General features: G+C 39.4%; 2 protein-coding genes and 1 pseudogene across 2 annotated transcripts in view; 2 read left to right on the forward strand and 1 right to left on the reverse strand.

Moving 5' to 3' along the window:
- DOCK1 (dedicator of cytokinesis 1) overlaps window positions 1–21694 on the forward strand; it is a 439672-nt gene that overhangs the window by 193269 nt on the left and 224709 nt on the right. The window contains exons 26-27 of the mRNA XM_056528878.1: window positions 2117–2244; window positions 5857–5952. Of these exons, the coding sequence (XP_056384853.1) occupies window positions 2117–2244; window positions 5857–5952 (224 nt within the window). The remainder of the gene's footprint in view (window positions 1–2116; window positions 2245–5856; window positions 5953–21694) is intronic.
- On the forward strand, window positions 3844–3934 carry LOC130283574 (U2 spliceosomal RNA; annotated as a pseudogene).
- The window catches only part of INSYN2A (inhibitory synaptic factor 2A), a 71801-nt gene continuing 55667 nt past the window's right edge, over window positions 5561–21694 (reverse strand). Inside the window, exon 5 of the mRNA XM_056528889.1 lies at window positions 5561–12595. Within this exon, the coding sequence (XP_056384864.1) occupies window positions 12412–12595 (184 nt within the window). The 3' untranslated portion in view covers window positions 5561–12411. The remainder of the gene's footprint in view (window positions 12596–21694) is intronic.

The following is a 21694-nucleotide window of genomic DNA, read 5'->3' on the forward strand; positions in this document are numbered from 1 at the left end:
AGTTTACAGAGGGGTATTGATCCAATGCATTAATAAACTTACCTTTGTAATTGTACCTACAATAGTGGCTTTGAGGAACCTGTCAGCGGTTGGCATTGGTATTCTCTGCATGTTGCCTGGGCTGATACATAGGAACTCATCACTCACAATGTTTGGAGCTTCTTTATTGAGATTAATATTGTATTCTCCACATATCTGTGATCTTAATCAGTGTGTATTGGTAATAACAGATGTACAGAATTCATGATTAAAGGGGTTATCCAGGAATAGAAAAACAGAGCTAATGTCTTCCCAAAACAGCACCACCCCTGTCCTCAGGTTTTGTGTGGTATTACATCTTGGCTCCATTCACTTAAAGCACAACTGTCACCAAGAATATGCTTGTGAAGCTGCACACGCCATTCTTTAGGGCTTCACAAGCATATTCTAGGCATATATTTATAGATATGCGCGGCTTCTTTATACTTACAATTTATAAGCCCTTGGGGGCTGTCAGTCGGAGAGGCGGAGCCCCTGGTCCGCTCTGCTCCAGGCCACACTTCCTCTTTCTGCTTACGTCACATAGTAGATTGACAGTCAGGGCTTGCCTGCCTGCAGCGGCCCTATGTAGCTCTGCTTAATGTGAGCCCTGCCTGTCAATCACCTACGCGGCGTAGGCAGAAAGAGGCCTTGTGGCCCAGAGTACAGTAGTAGCTGCAGACTCTGCTCCTTTGCGTCTCGGCCCCTTCAGTGTGCGGCCCACTGTTTCTCCTCCCAGCAGTGCATAGCGCTAGGAGGATGTGATTAACCCAATCTTGGCTGTAGATTTGGTGGTAAAATTATGTAATTACAAAGTACAATTGGTGGCGCTAAAATAAACAAGCCTCATATAGGTCTGTAGGTGGAAAAATTGAAAGCCTTATGGCTATTAAAAGGTGAGGAGGAAAAAAGTCCTTTAGATGGAGGATAAATAAATGTATGGTACAGCAAGGTCAATTATCAATTTTTTTTCATCTATCATCCCCCAGACTTGAATGTAATTGAAAGTGAATGTTAAGAAATTGATTTTAGTTTTTTAGATTTTCTTTTGAATTCTATAGTCTACAACTGATGATGTTATGATCCTTTAGGGTATGTTCACACAAAGTGGGTACATTGTGGAAAATCAGCAGGGCTTTACAGTAGTAGCAAACTGTATAGTATCTCTAGAAATCTTGCCCACATGCTGTGTAAAAATCCATTCAAAATCCGTGCATAAATTGACCAGTGGAGCAGATTTTCTAATGTAATCTGCATCAAAATTTCTTCTGCAGCTTTTGGTGCAGAAATACTGCATATTGTCAAATGTGAAAATCTGCCGTGTTATACAGTTTTCTCGTGTGAACATACCCTAAGGGCTCGTTCACATGGGCAGATTTAAAAGCGAGTTATAGCAGCGTGTTTCTTGCTGTGAGTTTGAATGGGGATGGGATTTTCGCGGCAAATTTTCCACAGTGGAAATTTCGGCACGGACCCCATTGACTTCAATATGGTCTACTGTGGATTTTCGCAAGCCGAAATTCCACTGCGGAGAACCTGTCCCCATTCTACCTTGCAATGAAATCCACTCGTGTAAACAAGCCCTAAAAGTGGTTATCCTAGTTGATCACATTGTCTTTCTGTTGGAACTTCCTGGAATTGGAATCTAATTGTGACTGTTCCATTCCTCTGCAGCACTCCTAGAGGAGAAATTAAGTATTGCAGTTTTTTTTTTTTAAACCAGCAAAATCCACGGTGTAATGTATGGATGTTATTGGTCCTCCTGAGCAAGAGAGAACCCCCCCCTCCCTCCCACCACCTCTACTCAGTGTTGATGAGATTCCCCATTCAGGAACTTAATCTATCAGAGTATTTTGATAATGTGTTTTCTAAACCAGATGAAAAAAAAAATCCCTAATATGATTGCAAAATTGTGCAGATTTTAGAAGTGAATGGCAGTAATGAAGATGATTTCCTCCTGTTACAGAGCATAAGTTCTCTGAGGATGTCGGCTGCAACTGAAGTGTTTTACTATACTGTGAGATTTGTCTGTTTTTGTGGCTATTTTGTTGCTGAAGATCCATTCCTCCTTGGGTTTAACAATCTGCTTTGTCTTCAGAGTGCAGGGAAATCTTACTCCCAATGATGACTGATCAGCTGAAGTATCACTTGGAGAGACAGGAGGAACTCGAAGCTTGTTGCCAATTGCTCAGCAACATCCTGGAGGTGCTTTACAGAAAAGATGTGGTTAGTAATGGGAAAACACATTTGCTTTTACAAATATATGTAGTGGGCTATACCGTTGCTCCCAAATACACAGGCCCATCCTATCCAATATATTTACATTAGATGATTAGCTTTAAAGGGAAACTGACATCACCCACAATAACCTGAATATACAGGTTAATAGTGCAAGCAATGAATGCACTTTACCTGGGAAAAATTGCCACTCCTAAGCAAACCCGTATTTTCCATTATTTGCAAATTTTATTAGCAATGGAGGCGGTCATCAGTCTTTTGAGAAATGCTTCTCCTGGGTCAATATCCCCCCCACCCCCCTTTTAACAGCATGACCTGCTCTATTAACATGTATATTCATGTTAATGATGCTGCTGTCAGTTTCCATTTAAAGGGAACCAATAAGCAGATTTTAGCATTTATAACGCTTGGCAATGCGGTATATATTATAAAGTCCCCCCCGGGCCGCCGGAAAATAGTTCCCTGGGCGGGGACTTACACTTACCAGCTCAGGTCGCTGTGGCCGTGGCCCTGCCACAGCCATCATTTACGCTGTCGGGGCCATGGCTGCAGCGAACAGAGCTGGTAAGTGTAAGTCCCCGCCCAGGGAACTACTTGCCGGGTGGCCCGGGGGCACTTAATAATATCTTCACCATCCCTGGGGGCACATACGTCCCCGGGGATGGGGAGGATAATGATTTTAGCATATATAACGCATTGCCAAGTGTTATATATGATAAAATCTGCTGATTGGTTCCCTTTAAGGTGAATGTCCACCCTTTGAACAGCCTTTGGTATGTTAAATAGGTTAAAACTGTTTTTGCTGATTGACTTCTTAACCTAGTGTATTGCAAACAATGTGCCTCCAGCTGTTGCAAAACTACAACTCCCAGCATGCCCTTCGGCTGTCTGGGCATGCTGGAAGTTTTAGTTTTGCAACAGCTGGAGAGGCACTGTTTGGATGACACTCCTTAACCATTACTCATCTATTAAATCACTTTTTGTGCAGTGATTCCCTTGTGCTAGTTGCCTGTCCCATACATCACTTTTGTGACCGCTGCAGCCAGTCACTGGCTTTGCCTGCATTGCCTGCAGTGATCACATGGTTGATGTATGTGACTGACCAGCAGAGACCTCCAGAGTGGGGTTGGAGGATTTAAAAGGTGAGTAATGGTAATTTATTTACATTTCCTGCTCAACTTTCTTAATATCCTCGTTTAAGTGAATAAATTCCAAATATACATAAAGCTTGGTTTGTATGCAGATGGATGTAAATGTGTTATCCAGCATTATGCAGCTGAGGAAAAAAATAAAACAAAACCAATTCTGGCCACGAGGTCTAAAGCTAAGCTGAGAATTCCTTTTTTTTCCTCTGCCCAGACAGGAGTACAAGTGACACCAGTAGATAAGACACCATTCACAATGACTGAAGCTCAGCTTCTCCAGTTATGTATAATGACCTCTGAAAAGGTCACAGAAAATGCTCAGTAATCTCTCTCATTCATCTGAATGGGACAGATCCTGTCCATTGGTCCTGCTGTAAAGCATATCACTTAATGCTGTTAAAACAGCTCAGGCAAAATGACATAATAATGTACTTTATAAAAAAAAAATTCTCGGCCTTTTGGCTAAGATCAAGTGTAGTATCTGTTCTTATCAGTTTCATGCTGGAGGCAGGCGACGCCAGTTTGGAGCTGGTGGGGATGGGTGCTGCATGGAGGGGACAGGTGTACTGGGGCGTACCAGGGCTGGTTCTGAGGAATCAGCTCGACGACTGCACTGATGTGACCTGTTCCCTCAGGGTCTCGCCATGAGGCTGAGAGGGTCTAGAGCCGAGGTACTTTAGTGCCTCGGGGAGTGGTGACCCAGAGGTGCCGAAACTCACTGGGAGAATGGACTCACTGAGTTGAAGCACGGGCACCATGATCTCTGCACCTTTGTGGCACTCACCTCTTGGTTCCGGCCTTCTGGCTAGGATCAGAGACATTTTTATAGATCCGGCCGGATGTCCGGGCAGTATATCTGCACACATTCACTTTTTGTCCCACGGTGTCACTTTTTGCGTGTTGTGTGTCCACATGATTTGTCAGGATGTGGTAGCCCCTTCTGGGTGTCCCTCCTGGCGGTCTAGGGGAGGTGTGTGTGGCCATTAGGTTCCGCACCTCCCTGCAAACACCCCGGGTACTCCTGCTCTGGCAGGGTACCGACCATTATCGGCTCTGCGGGCAGATACCTTGGCTAACGCCAAGGGGGATGCCGGGAGCATTTGTGGTCGCTTAGTAGCTTCGGCGAAAAGGGACATCGAACCTGGAACCTTGCAGGTACCTTTTGGTCCGGAGGCGAAGGGTAAGGTTTGTTGGGGGGCCTCTCTCCTATTGGAGAAGGGCTTGCGATAGACCGCATCCTCTGTGCAAGTTTTTTTTAGTGTAACACATTTGCACTTTTTATTGCATTTTGGGTGATTCGAGAGCACGTTCCTCGGCTCATAGATAAAAAAAAAATTTACTTCATAAAAAAAAAAATTACAGATTAAGAAAAAAAGAATGTTTCAGTATCTGCCTGTTTAAAAAAAAATAAAAATTTCTTCAAATAATGAAGCAGGGAAACACTCCTATGCTTTTCAGTCCTATAGTAGGGTCTTAGTCAAAGTTGTTAAACATCTGAAGTGTAAGAGCATGGTTCCCTGTATCATATAACTGTGTGTATTTGTGTGTGTATGTGTATGTATATATATATATATATATATATATATATATATTTATATATATATATTTATTATATATAAATATATATTTTTTTTTTCAAGAATAATTTTATAAATGTATTCTCTCTTTTTTTATTACCTGCATTTTCTTTACACCTATTTCCCTGGAAGTGCAACCTTTTTAAACTTGGAATTTTTATTTATTTAACTTACATTTTATTCAGGTAATTACATTTTTTCATATAACAAATTATTGCCTATTTCCAACTCTGTTCAACTTCTTGTCTGATAGTAATAATGTTATATTAAAAAAAATTAACCCGCGCAGTGTTGAGCCTAAAAACTACATTGTACTAAAAAGTGTATATTATAAGATTCATCTGGTTTTATTCACTTTTTAGTCTTACTGCCCTCTGTAAAAAGCTGTAAAAGAGCTACAGTATGTTATGCATTTGGCACCACTTAGAAGACAACATTTTTCACAGGAAATATGTGTGAATATTAGGTTATGTATAAATACCTGATACAGTAAACAAAAAAAAAGATACGCGCCATTCTACTTTTTTCTAATTCACATAATCGTTGCCATAGGACGGAGAAATGGAGACAAATTGCCGTTGCAAAAAGGATTCTGCCATTTATTTCAGTTTTAGAAAGTCAATTTAAAGCTTATAGCTTAAGTCAAAACATATTCAGATCATAAATATATTACAAGATTATAAAAATAGAATAAAATGCACATTGTAAAGACTTGTGTAATCTCTGTATGAGTTCAGGTCTCTGAATCTGTCTTTCGTAGGTTTTCGATTTATCGTGTTCCTCTTGGCTCTGCGGTTTGGAGATCTTAACAATGAATTTCAGCATTTCACGTAATAGAACACAAATATCTTATCGTTTCAATGTCTGTTCTCGTACAGGGTCCAACACAGCGACACGTTCAGATAATAATGGAAAAACTTCTGAGAACCGTAAACAGAACAGTTATATCCATGGGACGGGATTCTGAGCTCATTGTAAGTGAATTTTTATTCAAATAATTTTTTATCCAAATTAAATTAAATTGAATTGCTAAATGGGTGTTCCGAACTGGAAAGACCTCTTCATCACCGGTACTGACCACTCTGTTGTCTTTTATGTTGTTTTACTCCATTGGGCTCCAAACTGGGACCCTCCAGATGTTGCCAAACTACAACTCCCACCATGCCTGGACAACTGTTGGCTGTTCGAGCATGCTGAGAGTTGTAGTTTGACAACATCTGGAGGGCCACATTTTGAAGACCACTGCTCTACTGGAAACTAGTAGCAGAACAACGTAAAAACTGTCAGCTGATCCATTGCATGCTGTATGCCAGTGGTGGTTCCGCTATGGTGTGCCTCATTTTACCGGACAAAATAGTGCAGGATGTGGCATGTTTTTCTCCTGTATTTTTGACAGCATCTGCGGTGGAGGCACCCAACAGAGCCTTCAGTGCAGGTGTGACCACAGCCTAACACATAGTGGAACAAAAATGTGTTGTTTTTTTCTGCACCAACTTTGTCCAAATTCCCATTCAGTACAAATAAATTGTGTATCTTTACCAACTTACTCCTTACAATTTCCTTGGATGGTAACATACAGTCTTTATATTAAATTTGCCTAGAGCACTTACTGTACTCTGTATTACCCCAAAGGGCTAACTAGTTTTCTGCTAGAGGATTAAAAGGTCCTTTTTTGGTTAAAGGGATACTTCAGCATTTGACAACTTATCCCATGTCTACAATATAGGGGTTTAGTGTCTGGTCGTGGTATCCCCCATGATCTCCAGATCTCCAACCACAGGTACCCCCCCCCATGATCTCCAGTGCTGTACTCGGCTGGTAGATTTCGGCATCAGAATTAGACCCCCCGCGATCGGACACTTATAAACGATCTTGTGGTTAAAGGATCAGTTGTCAAATGCTGAAGTTCACCTTTCAAACAAAACAAAGAAGAAACATTGTCTTTCATTATTGATTCTTTTTTTCTTGTTGTGGAAGATGCCTGAAAATTTGCACCAAAATTTGTGTAATTCATATTTGTTACATGTGAGTGTAATTGGAATTGCAGTGAAATCTGCTGCAAAATTCTGGACAAATTTAAGAATGTGTAGCAGCAGCACACATACAATCTGATGTGGTGTGAACAAACCCACAACTGCAGCTCAGAACAATATATAGTTGGTAGAAATAGTAAGTGGAATTATTTATCGGCATCACCTGGATTTCTGCAGTAATCAATGCAGAAATCCAGTTAATTTCCAAGTGATGTGCTGTGTTCTACAACTGGGAAGCACATTTCTGTGATTGAAAAATAGTTCCGTTTATCTGAACCAGGGTTGTTTTGACAGCAAGCACATGGATTTCTGCAAGCCCCTTTCAAATAACTGGGACAGTCACAAAATTTCTGTAACAAAAGTGAACTGATCCTTAGAGATATATTATGCATTGCTGAATATACAGGGGCTTTGCTCTATCTAGGCATCCAATTTCAGTGCAGTAAGAATAAAGGACTTTCTGCCCTTACTGTTTTATATCTTTGAGTCTCTTGTAAATGGTTATGGTATAGAGTGTCATAGGCTCGTGACTGTTTCTTGAAATCGGTCTACCTTTCGTAAATTTATTTTTTTTTGTAACACTTTTTTTTATCTATTTTAATATGGAAAATTTGGTCTATATATTTATTGCTCATTGACTGATACACATTTAAAACCCAAAAGATCCTTTCAAAATGTGTGTATGTATGTGTATATATATATAATGTGTATGTGTATAGAGATATATATATATATATATATATATATATATATATATATATATACACGTGTGTGTAATAATTGTTGACAGGTTTTGTTTAGGTTTTAATAATTTGTACGTTGAGGTGTCTTTTGGGCCAGGATCATACTGTGTATCTGCGCTGCATTCAGCAGGTAGTAATATGGAATATACCCCAGATGTGTACAACCCCTGCTATTTCCTTCTACTGAAAAAAAAAAAATTACTGTGCAATATATATATATATATATATATATATATATATATATATATATATTCTTTATTATAGTTTGTAACTGTAGAAGTAAAACAGTTGGAAAAAGGATAGTCGTTTGGCCAATACATAATAAGTTTATGGATAACTCATTAGGCTTTCACTGCGTCTGTGCCAAATCTTGTGCTCGAACACAGCAAAAATGTGGCCCTAAGCTGCTCATACCTTACATCTAGGTGTGGGCCCAAACACTTGTTATGCAAGCCGATATCTCCTGACCACCCCAATATACTTGCACGCTCAGCTAAGCCAAACATGCATTTGCTGTAAGTAAGGAGAGGGCAGTAAAGCGCTGCAGGACACCACTGTGGACAAGAGAACAAGAGATCGGCATGTTATAATATCGAACGATGTGATCCTTCTCTCCCCCATTATCTATTATTTAGGAATAATAAGGAGACTGCCATACACATTAGGTGGTCGTTCCATACCGCCAAGATTTGAAAAATTAGTATATAATGTGTGTAGGGCCAGCTTTATATGTAGACATAATGTAATCAAATCAAAATTATAACTGAGCAAAATAGTTTTTATCTGTAGGGTAATAGGATTGTTGGTATTGCTTGTTGGTGTAATACCCTGTGCAGCTATAGTATTGGAGGTTCTTAGATGAAAATACAATGAATCTTCGACCATGGATTTCTGAAAATACACACAACATCTTATAACATAAAGTAAAATAAAGCCACGGTTAGTTGTACATGTTCAGAGAATTGTGACTGAATAAAGTCTTTTTATTTTTTTATGGTTCTTTCTTGTAATAGAAATATAATCTGGAAAATACATCTTTTCTCATAAATGATAACCAGTGTTTCATCTTGTGTTCTGTTCTTTTAATGTAATCAATAATGTGTGGGCAAAACTTTATTTGGGTTCTAAAACATAGTGTTACTTGTGCAGTATAAACATAGGTATCTTTCAATAAACTAATAAAAAATAAATTATAAAATACAGGAATATTTAGATTTTTTTTCCCCACCAAGCAAATAAATCAATTGCACTTCCTCCTTGGCACATTACTGCTATCCCTTTTACACAGACTATATTATACACAAAAATAATTTGATATATTTTTATATACATTTTTGTAGCCCTATTAAGCGATTCTGATAAGTTATTCATGATAAAGCATAAATTTAGCTGGGCATGAATACAGATTTTGTACAATATTCATGAGAAATGTTAGTCCTTGCTTCAAATAATCACATAGTGATAGAAGATAAAGCACCTTTTCCTGAATGTACCAATACCAGTGACAAAAAAAATTCCAGTCCATGCATTTTCTTTTTAACTTTTTTTTTTTTTTTTTTTAATACTAAACTTTAATTCTATGCATTGCTTTCACACTCTTATTTATTGTTTTGTATACATTGGGGTGTATTGGTAGCTACTAAATCCTGTATGGCAGATCTGTGGTTCAGATGTCTCTGACTATTGAAATTGTGAAAATTACCTCCTCTTATCATGACCTTTGTCTAGTAGTCTGCATCCATTATAGAATTTTTATTTTCCTCAATATGGAGCACTTAATTTTCAGCAGCCTGCCCCATATAAACTCTATTCCCTCTTTAAAGGTACTTTAAAAATATAAATAATAAATAAAAATATAGAAATAAATAAAATACAGAAAACATTATTTCCCCTCATTTCTTCCATTTTTATCTGGCACCTTTGAGGAGCGGGCTTGTTTATGGGGTGGATGTTATTTTTCCTGTTGCAGAAAGAGCAGAGGGGGGAGGCTCCTTCTGCAGCCAGTTACCTTATAACCAGATACAGGATTGTAAGGCTGGGTTCACACCACGTTTTTCAAATACGGTTACCGTATACGGTTTTCCGCTAAAAAATGTATGGCAAAAACCGTATGCAACCGTATGACTCCAAATTAAAACGTATACAGTTTTTCCCCGTATATGGTTCCAAAACGTATGTACGGTTCTATCCGTTTGCATCTGTTTTTGCCAACGGTTTTGCTATTTGATTGGAATTAGTTTTCCAGCAATTTAATAAAGTTACTATTGTTCTATTGAAATTCCAAGGGATGTGGGAGTGGGATGTCTGGGATGAATTCTAGAAAGATCTGCGCATGTGTCAACTCCAAAAACGGATTAGAAAAACCGTGTGCAACCGTATTCTGAAATTCTGTGTACGGTTCTCATAGACAACAATGTTAAAAGAACCGCATACGGTTCGCATACGGTTTTCCAACCGGAGGCAAAAACGTGGTCGACAGCGTTTTTGCCAACGGTTGAAAAAATCGGCAAAACCGTATCCGAGGCAAAACGGATGCAACCGTACACAACATTTGGAATACGGTTTACAATGCATTCTCTATGCATACGGTTTATGATAGGGTCATATACGTTTTTTTGCGGAAAACCGTTTACGGTTACCGTATTTGAAAAACGTGGTGTGAACCCAGCCTAAGTAGGAGAGAAGAAATAGCATCTCTTGGGAAGCATAAGAAAAAAATGATTTCTATATTTCTCAGTTTTAATTTCATTATTAAACAAAATATGATCATAGTAAATAAGTATCTTGAGAAAGAAATTACTGAAATAAAAAAAAATTTAGTGTTCCTTTAAATAAACTAGATTTTTATTTTTTTTTCCCAAAGAGATGAACTTAGCTTTGTCTAGAGTCCAACCGACCCCTTTCCGTGTAGGATAGATTTTGAGTTAAGTTAAGTTCTGAAATATAAATAATTCTTCAGCAATATAAATTTTATTTTACATCTCTGGAAAGCTACTGCTCCTAATGTACTGTAGAAAAATTCATTCTGCACTTCCAAACAGATCTAAGCTATAGGGTGTATTGCAAAAATTATATTTATAGATATATATGTATACATATATTTTTTTTATCCCCCTCCCCACTCCTTAGGGTGGTTTCTCACACAGTGTTTCTTTGGGAAAACACCACCGCAGTTTTTTTTTTTTTTTTTTTTTTTTTTTTTTTTTTTTTATAGCTAAAGTCAGGAGTGAATTCAAAAGGAATGAGAAAAATAAAGAAAACATTTAAACCTCTTCTTCCTTCTGGAATCGTTTCTGGCTTTTTCTCAGAAAAACTGCATTAAAAAAAGGCAATGGCAGGTTTCCGGGGGGGAAAAAAACCTAAACATTGTGTGTGAGACCACACTTAAGGGCGTATAATAACTGTATTTTCTATACTAAGTAGCGAAACAATCCTTCATTCATTTACTTTTCATCAATTAAATAGTAAAATTAATCTTAATATTTTAAAATTTCCTAGAAAATATCAATATACAGATTTTTTTCTTTAATCAGATGTTGAATAATAAATGTAAATTCCACTTATCTAAATTATAAAATTTTTATTGAAAAAGTTGTAGATCTCTATGACCTATTATAACAAAGCATAATGCCAAATTAAGGAAAAAAAATAAGTTGTCTTGGCTTCTTTTACAATGGTATGGCATTTAATACTTACAAAACTTTGTAAGGTCGAGACTGAACGGTATTCCAACATTAGTTATGAAACATTAGCCAGAACTGTGGGGTTCCTGTTTTTTTTATGTTTTATATATGTGTTTTTTTTATATATTTTTTTTTAGATATATATATATATATATTTTTTTTTTTCTTTTTAATACTTCTAGGTTTTTGGGTACGAAAACATTAGAAATTAGATCTAAGAAAACATAGCATCCCATATCCTTGACCCTGTCAACGAACAATGAGATTAAAGGCATGTTCTGACTTTGGGATATGCCTGGCTGCTCTAACATGAGCATTTTAAAATGTCTTTTCTGTAATACTAAAGTGAGCGTGAAAATGACTAGCATGGGAAGGCATAACTTATAATTAGTCACATCTAAGAGATTTTCTTTGGTCTCCGACCATTAGAAAATTTGTGCTTTCTCCAGATTTTGATGTGCTGAAAATTGCACTCATCCCCTGCTTGAACTTTGCAATAAAATGTTAGATGGAAGACACCCCCCCCCCCTGTTGTTTTTTTTATTTATTAAATGTAAGGCTATAATCTTTATCCACAGATTCATGTTTGAAACAAAAAGCACATAAAAATCAAACCCAGATTTATAGCCGTTGATAGTTTTTTTTTTTTTATGCTGACCCAAAATAAACAAAAACTTTGACATTTTCCGTTTCTTTTCTTCACACTTGGCAATACAATTTTTAATCCAGATTACATCCCGAGAAGTGAACTGCTAGTAAAAGTTGGCATGTTGTGATTTATTTTTATACCTTGCTCCTGCAAGTGAGATGCAAGTATAAAGGCCTTTTTTGGTACACACAGTAGATATCTGCATACTGACCAAACATATGCTTCTTGATAACCTTGCGTTAACAAGATCCCTTTTGTTAATGGACTATTGTATTCTCTTGGACACGCCTGTAAAGGCCAGAGGCTCATGTTTCAGCAGTTTTAGCTATAGGAACCAAAGTTTCCATCTTCCATGCTTTTTCGATTCTGTTTTGGATTTTTGCTTGGGAGTTGATGTGTAACTCTCTGCAGAGTAAGGCAAAGGTGCAACCTGAGTTTCCTCAATGGGATGGAGTTTTTTCAAAACTGGTTGTAGTTTGTCTTCTTGCTGCTTAAAATCCAGTTCCACACTGAAATGTTGAGATAAAATTAAATAAAAAAATTAAATTACATAACTAAGCACACACAAAATGTCTTCTACGTGGCGATAGTTCTGCTGTTTCTGGTTCTTGTTGAGGGGATCTAGCTTTGTATGGCATCTTACATTAAAGGGGTTATCAAGGAAAAAAACTTTTTTTAATATATCAACTGGCTCCAGAAAGTTAAACAGATTTGTAAATTACTGCTATTAAAAAATCTTAATCCTTTCAGTACTTATGAGCTTATGAAGTTAAAGGAGTACTCCGGCACGCACTTTTTTCCTTTTATCCCATCCGGGCTGCAAAATAAAAGAAAACACACTTTCTCTTACCTGCCAATGAGCCCCCGGAGCTCCGGTACACTCGGGTACAGGTGATCGGTCCCCGGGCTGTATTCTTCTTACTTCCTGTTAGCCCGGCACGTCACACGGAGCTTCAGCCTATCACCGGCCGCAGCGATGTCCCGCCTCGGCCGGTGATAGGCTGCAGCTCCATGTGATGTGCTGGGCTAACAGGAAGTAAGAAGAATACAGCCCGGGGACCGAACCCCTGTACCGGAGCTCCGGGGGCTCGTTGGCAGGTAAGAGAAAGTGTGTTTTCTTTTATTTTGCAGCCCGGATGGGATAAAAGGAAAAAAGTGCGCACCGGAGTAATCCTTTAAGGTTGTTTTTTTCTGTCTAAATCCTCTCTGATGACACGTTTCTCGGGAACCGCCCAGTTTAGAAGCAAATCCCCATAACAAACCTCTTCTAAACTGGGCGTTTCCCGAGACACGTGTCATCAGAGAGCACTTAGACAGAAAAGAACAACCTTAACTTCAGAAGCTCATAAGTACTGAAAGGATTATGATTTTTTAATAGAAGTAATTTACAAATCTGTCTAACTTTCTGGAGCCAGTTGATATATATAGATATAGATATAGATATAGATATAGATATAGATATAGATATATATATATATATATATATATATATATATATAAAAAAGTTTTTGCCTGGAATACCCCTTTAAGTATGCACATTTAGCTCTTCTCCAGAAGTATGTGCACTTTAGTGCATGTATAGTGTCGCTACTTTGTAGCACTAGAGACAGTTTTTGCCCTCTGTAGGGGGAGCTCCTTAGCAATAGAAACCTACTGTAAGTGAAAAAGTTCCATGTAATCTTTAGAGGAAGCCTGTCAGCGATTTTATGCTGCCCAGAGCACAGGCAGCATGAAACAGACAGGCTGTGGGTAACGACATACTATGATCTACTTGAAGAGAAATGGTACATGCAAGGCTTGTGGGGGGCGTAGAGCAGATGAAGGAGTAATTGGGGGTGGGCCTCAATGACTAGTTTTCCTATTCCTAGAGGCTTTTTGAATTGTGATTTCTCTTAAATGATCAAGCAGCATGAACCACTGACAGGTTCCCTTTTAATGTTTGATAATATCTTGTAAACAATTACTTATTGGAGGAGAAGGGGGATACTGATGCACTGGGTTTTGCAAGGAGCTAAGTGAAGGGAAGTTGTTTGTAACTACAGTGACCATTTAACCACAGGGTTTTTTCCGTTTTTGCACTTTCGTTTTTTCCTCCTTACCTTTAAAAAATCATAACTCAATTTTGCACCTAAAAATCCATATGATGGCTTATTTTTTGCGCCACCAATTCTACTTTGTAATGACATCAGTAATTTTACCCAAAAATCTACGACAAAATGGAGAAAAAAAATCATTGTGCAACAAAATTTAAGAAAAAACACAATTTTGTACATTTTGGGGGCTTCAGTTTCTACGCAGTACATTTTTCGGTAAAAATTACACCTTATCATTATTCTGTTGGACCACACGATTAAAATGATACCCTACTTATATAGGTTTGATTTTGTCGTACTACTGGAAAAAATCCTAACTACATACAGGAAAATTTATATGTTTAAAATTGTCATCTTCTAACCCTTTTTAATTTTTCCACGTACAGGGTTGTATGAGGGCTAGAGATGAGCGAATTTACAGTAAATTCGATTTGTCACGGCTTCTTCTCGGCTCGGCAGTTGATGCCTTTTCCTGCATAAATTAGTTCAGCTTTCAGGTGTTCCGGTGGGCTGGAAAAGGTGGATACAGTCCTAGGAAAGAGTCCCCTAGGACTGTATCCATCTTTTCCAGCCCATGGGAGCACCTGAAATCTGAACTAATTTATGCAGGAAAAGTCATCAACTGCCGAGCCGAGAAGTTCGTGACGAATCGAATTTACTGTAAATTCGCTCATCTCTAATGAGGGCTCATTGGATGTTTTGATCGCTTTTTATAAATTTTTTCATGATATTAAAAGTGACCAAAAATATTTTGGAGTTTGGAATTTTTTGCACATACACCATTGACCGTGCAGTTTATTTAACAATATATTTTTATAATTCAGACATTTCTGCAGAGGTACCACATATGTTTATTTTTATTTACACAGTTTTTTTTTAAATGGGAAAAGGGGGGTGATTCTTACTTTTATTAGGGAAGGGGTTAAATTATCTTTATAAACTTTTTTGTTTTTCACTTTTTTTTTTTGCAATGTTATAGCTCCCATAGGGGGCTATAACACTGCATACACTGATCTTTTATATTGATCATTGTTATCCCATAGGATAACATTGATCAATGATTCGGCCACTTGACTGCTCATGCCTGAATCTCAGGCGCTGAGCAGTCATTCGGCAATCGGACACACAGAAGGAAGGTAGGCACCCTCCTTGTGTCCTCCAGCTGTTCGGGATGCCGCGTTTTCGCCATGGCCGTCCTGAACAGCCGACTGAGCTAGCCGGGGGTAGTTTACTTTCACTTTAGATGCGGCGATCAACTTTGAACGCAGCGTCTAAAGGGTTAATAGTGTGCGGCACCGCGATCAGTGCCCCGTGTTATAGAAAGGGAGCAGACACAGGGCGTACAGGTACGTGTCCTTAACGGGTTAAACATCTATAGATATCAATGCCAGCTGGAGGTTTATTAATGTTTAGATTTCTTACATACTAAAATATTTAATGGGAGACCGCATAGCCCATAATTTCCCTCTCATCACCCAATTTAATTATCTAAATATCATTAATTAGCTATATAGAGCAGTTTTCCCTCTGGTTGTCACTTAGATCCATCAGGTAAGGAAATGACATCATCCAGCCATCCAATTTGTCTGTCTCTGTCCATATCCCTCTCTTAAATTAGCCCCCAGCCCTCAGCCCTCCTGAGACACACAGACCATGTGGTTTCTGCTCTGCACTGACGAGTCATGATCCCTTTAGCTGGGACGTGTGTGCAGCCTTAGCTAATCAGACACTAAATCTCTCTCTGCTGTTTGGAGCAGAAGGGTGGGTGCTGCTCTTAGGGGGTGAGCTAGCTAGCAGAGAAGAGCTGCAATGATTGCTGGGAGTTGTGGGAAAGGGGAGGGAAGGATGGCAAAGGCAGGCAGGATAGTTTACAGGGAACATATCTAAGTAGAGTGGTTGCTTTGGATATATATATATATATATATATATATATATATATATAGTACATAGTCATGGCCGTAAATGTTGGCACCCCTGAAATTCTTCATGACATACATAGTCATTCTTCATGACATACATAGTCATTCTTCATGACATACATTCTTCATGATATACATAGTCATGGGCGTAAATGTTGACACCCCTGAAATTCTTCTAGAAAATTAAGTATTTCTCACAGAAAAGGGTTGCAGTAACACATGTTTTACTATACACATGTTTATCCCCTTTGTGTCTATTGGAACTAAACCAAAAAGAGAGGAAAAAAAGCTAATTGGACATAATGTCACCAAACTCCAAACATGGGCTGGATAAAATTATTGGCACCCTTTCAAAATTGTGGAAAAATAAGATTGTTTCAAGCATGTGATGCTACTTTAAACTCACCTGGGGCATGTAACAGGTGTGGGCAATATAAAAATCACACCTGAAAGCAGATAAAAAGGAGAGAAGTTCACTAAGTCTTTGCATTCTGTGTATGTGTGTGCCACACTAAGCATGGACAACAGAAAGAGAAGAAAAGAACTGTCTGAGTACTTGAGAACCAAAATTCAGGAAAAATATCAACAATCTCAAGGTTACAAGTCCATCTCCAGAGATCTAGATTTGCCTTTGTCCACAGTGCGCAACATTTTCAAGAAGTTTGCAACCCATGACACTGTAGCTAATCTCCCTGGGTGTGGACAGAAGAAAAAAATGTGATGAAAGATGTCAACGCAGGATAGTCCGGATGGTGGATAAGCAGCCCCAAACAAGTTCCAAAGATATTTAAGCTGTCCTGCAGGCTCAGGGAGCATCAGTGTCAGCGGGAACTATTCGTCAACATTTAAATGAAATGAAACGCTATGGCAGGAGACCCAGGAGGACCCCACTGCTGACACAGAGACATAAAAAAGCAAGACTACATTTTGCCAAAATTAACTTGAGTAAGCCAAAATCTTGTGGACAGATGAGACCAAGATAGAGCTTTTTGGTAAAGCACATCATTCTACTGTTTACCGAGGCCTACAAAGAAAAGAACACAGTACATACAGTGAAATATGGTGGAGGTCAATCAAGTTTTGGGGTTGTTCTGCTGCCTCTGGCACTGGGTGCCTTGAATGTGTGCAAGGCATCAGGAAATCTGAGGATTACCAGCGGATTTTGATGATTATAGGAAGTGACTGATTTCAGTAATTTTTTCCAAAGTGTGTGCAACCAAATATTAAGTTAAGGGTGCCAATAATTTTGTCCAGACCATTTTTGGAGTTTGGTGACATTATGTCCAAATTGCTTTTTTTTTCCTCCCTTTTTGGTTTAGTTCCAATACACACAAAGGGAATAAACATGTGTATAGCAAAACATGTGTTACTGCAATCCTTTTCTGTGAGAAATACATAAACTTCTTGAAAAATTTCTGTGGTGCCAACATTTACGGCCATGACTGTATATATGTACATATATCTGGAGTATCCCTTCCTCTCCACAAAAATAGTACTGTATAACCAAATAGCAGCTATAGAAATAGCAAATTTGTAACTAATGTTATGTTACATGACTGCCTTGTTTTAGGTTGTAATCTCAGCCCATGGCTTCTGAGAAGCAAATAGAGACTATAAATACTTATCTTTGCTGAAATTGGGCGCTACCTGTAAACTCTCTCTAAATAATTCAGTGAGTTGCTGTGTGCTCAAACCCTGTATTGCAGTACACAGATTCCTGCCATATGGTGCTCCTGTATGGTGCCATATGGTATCTGTGTATCATATTCTCTCCTAAAAGAATTCCTTTTACAAGAGGATACCTTGAGTGTACGCAAGGATTAGAGTATGAACAGTATGTACCCATCCATGTATTATAAATCTCCTACTGCATGGGTAAGTAATATGGTTGTGCACATGCATGCTGTCAAAGTATGGTAGTTTTTAAAATATCTTTAACATTAAAAAAAGTACACAAAAAAAGTGCACTTTATAACTTTATAAATTCGCCATACCCGAAAACTTTATAAATACGTCAGATCCAAAAACACAATATTCAATACAATGCAATTAATTTTTTTTTTTTTTTATTTCCTCTGTATTAAAATTTGTGATACTAATCCAAACATATGTATCTTTTGTTATCCTGTGTAAACTATATAGGCATGGCTTAAAGGGGTACTCCGCCCCTAGCATCTTATCCCCTATCCAAAGGATAGGGGATAAAATGTCAGATCGCGGCGGGACCCCCAGGATCTCCGCTGCAGCACCCCGCTATCATTACTGCACAGAGCAAACTTCACTCTGTGCGTAATGACCGTCGATACAGGGGCCGTAGCATCGTGAGGTCACGGCTCCGCCCCTTGTGACGTCACGGCCAGCCCCCTCAATTCAAGTCTATGGGAGGGGTCGTGGCGGCAATCACTCCCCCTACCATAGACTTGCATTAAAAGGGCGGGCCGTGAGGTCATGAGGAGGCGGAGCCGTGACCTCACAATGCTACGGCCCCTGTATCGCCGGTCATTACGCACAGAGTGAAGTTTGCTCTGTGCAGTAATGATAGCGGGGTGCTGCAGCGGAGATCCTGGGGGTCCCGCTGCGATCTGACATTTTATCCCCTATCCTTTGGATAGGGGATAAGATGCTAGGGGCGGAGTACCCCTTTACGACCATGGTGGTTTGAAACGCATCAATCCCTTCCATGTCTTTTGTATGTCTTTTTCAACAACCATGGTGTAGCAGGTTTTTTTTTTTTTATTATTGAAATAAAGCACAGTATCTCCTCTATATTGTACTTCATGTGTCATATGGAGACTCTCGATTCCCTTCCCTACTTTCATTTACACATCTTCTTTGACATTTAATACTCAATGGTCTTTAGTCCATGCATTTCAGTGCAGATTGATACACATTGTACTGATATTTCCTTTAACTGTATGATCTGTCTGCCAATGCTAGATCTTCTGATAACAAAGCAAAACTTGAAAAGTAGACACAGTTGATATTTAAAGGGGTTCTCCGGTGCTTAGACATCTTATCCCCTATCCAAAGGATAGGGGATAAGATGCCTGATCACGGGAGTTCCGCTGCTGGGGACCCCCATGATCTTGCATGCGGCACTCCGTTTGTAATCAGTCCCTGGAACGTGTTCGCTCTGGGTCTGATTATCGGCGACCACAGGGCCGGCGGCGTGTGAAGTCACGCCTCCGCCCCCGTGTGATGCCACGCTCCGCCCCTCAATGCAAGCCTATGGGAGGGGGCGTCACAGCTGTCACGCCCCCTCCCATAGACTTGCATTGAGGGGCGGAGCGTGAGGTCACGGGGGTGGAGGCATGACGTCACACGCTGCCAGCCCCGTGATCGACAGTAATCAGACCCGGAGCAAACACGCTCCGGGGACTGATTACAAACGGGGTGCCGCGTGCAAGATCACGGGGGTCCCCAGAGGCGGGACCCCCACGATCAGGCATCTTATCCCCTATCCTTTGGATAGGGGATAAGATGTCTAAGCACCGGAGAACCCCTTTAAATGTTCTAGTCAAACCTATTTGATCACACATTGTAGAAAAGACAGAGTGTAACATTTCTTAATATGGCTTCTATTCTCTTCTATTGCTGACTTGCATTTTCCAGACAGTCAATGCTGTCTTAGAGTAGGGTCACACTGCGGGAAATCCGCTGCACATTTTGAACTGAGCAGAGAGGCAGACCTGTTGGTGCATTGAGGTTTGTAGGCAGGGCCAGCATGCCTTTATGACTTTGACATGCAGGCCTGCCTCTGAACCTTACTGCACACACAGGGCTGCGCTGTGCGCACAGCAGAATTTCCTGTGGCAGATGTTTCTGCCGTGATCTGCTCTGAAGTGCATTGACGTCTATGAAGACTGTGCATTTCCGAGCGGTACTAGTGCTGCCGCATCAAGTAAATGTACTGAATGTCTGTCCGTATATCCCGGCTGACATTCTGCACATTTCCGTCCACGTGAACATGGCCTTATAAAGAAAGCTGCTCCCTCTGCCTCATATACAGCAGGAAACTGCAGCACAGTCCAATGCAGTTTGCAGTAGCTTCCTGCACTTGCTCATGGGGAGGTCCTAGGGGTGTATGGACAGGAGTTGTATCATTATAGTCAAGAGATCTGGACTTATCTGAAGATTAAGGTCAGTATTAGTAGTTGATGATGCTATAGCTATAAAGTCATAATTCTCCAGACATCAGTATTTCATCTCTTAAGTGGATTTGAGACTATATTTCATTGTCTTCCAAAGCAAATTCCTCTTTGTTCATCCTGATAATACTGTAGGTCAGTGATCTCCAACCTGCGGACCTCCGGATGTTGCAAAACTGCAACTCCCAGCATGCCCGGACAGCCGTTGGCTGTCCGGGCATGCTGGGAGTTGTAGTTTTGCAACATCTGGAGGTCCTCAGGTTGAAGACCACCGCTGTAGGTGGCAGTCAGACGGATTCTCTGGGCCGGATACCACACTTCTATGTATATTGTACGGGTAATAAATCTGCTCTGTTTGTTTGTTTGCACATTTATTCTAATTAACAGACTTGATAACATAAAAAAAAATAAAGCGTATTAAGTAGCAGAGCCAGAAATATGTTAATGTATATGCTTTTCTTCTCCTTCAGCTGTTACATAACAGATGGGACTTTACTTGTTGGCAGTCAGGCTGTGCCACATATTAAAATCTCAGGGCACATGATTGTGTCTGATGACAGTAATCTGAAATCCCTGCTTGTATGGATACATGCCTTCTCACAATAATCCATGTTTCTTTATTTCCCTTTCAAAAGCAAATGCCGGATGACATGCCGTCCTTTTGTAATTCAAGGTTAACGGGTTTTGCCGCAATTCCGCTTGGCTTTAACCTATCACTGGCATTTTGTGATGCTTGGATTCCAGGAGATGCATTACTAATGTAAGGGCCTTTTGTAAGCTGGCATTTAGGGTATTGGGTTGTTAGTAGCACCTTTAAGTGCTTGACCGGAATCTCTGCTTATATTTAGGGATTCTGATATCGCTGATAGATTAAGAATGTAATGAAGTGAAGTCTCAATCTTACATCTTGACTCTTCCCAATTTTACAAACAACTCACCAACATATATTATACATATTTTTAAAGGGGTACTCCGGTGGAATTTTTTTTTTTTTAAATCAACTGGTGCCAGAAAGTTAAGCAGATTTGTACTTTTTTCAGTACTTTTTTAGCAGCTGTATGCTACAGAGGGAATTATTTTTCTTTTTTAATTTCTTTTTTGTCTTGTCCACGGTGCTCTCTGCTGACACCTCTGTCCGTGTCAGGAACTGTCCAGAGCAGCATAGGTTTGCAATGGGGATTTTCTCCTACTCTGGACAGTTCCTGATACGGGCATCAGGTGTCAGCAGAGAGCACTGTGGATAAGACAAAAAAAAGAAAATAATTTCCTCTGTAGTATACAGCTGCTAAAAAGTACTGGAAGGGTAAAGATTATTTAATACAAGTCATTTACAAATCTGTTTAACTTTCTGGTACCAGTCGATTAAAAAAAATAATAATAATAATAAGTTTTCCACCGGAGAGTACCCCTTTAAACTGTACCTCCGGTTAAATCATTGGTTGAGTATA

Source organism: Hyla sarda, chromosome 7, assembly GCF_029499605.1.
Source record: "Hyla sarda isolate aHylSar1 chromosome 7, aHylSar1.hap1, whole genome shotgun sequence".
Lineage (NCBI taxonomy): Eukaryota > Metazoa > Chordata > Amphibia > Anura > Hylidae > Hyla > Hyla sarda.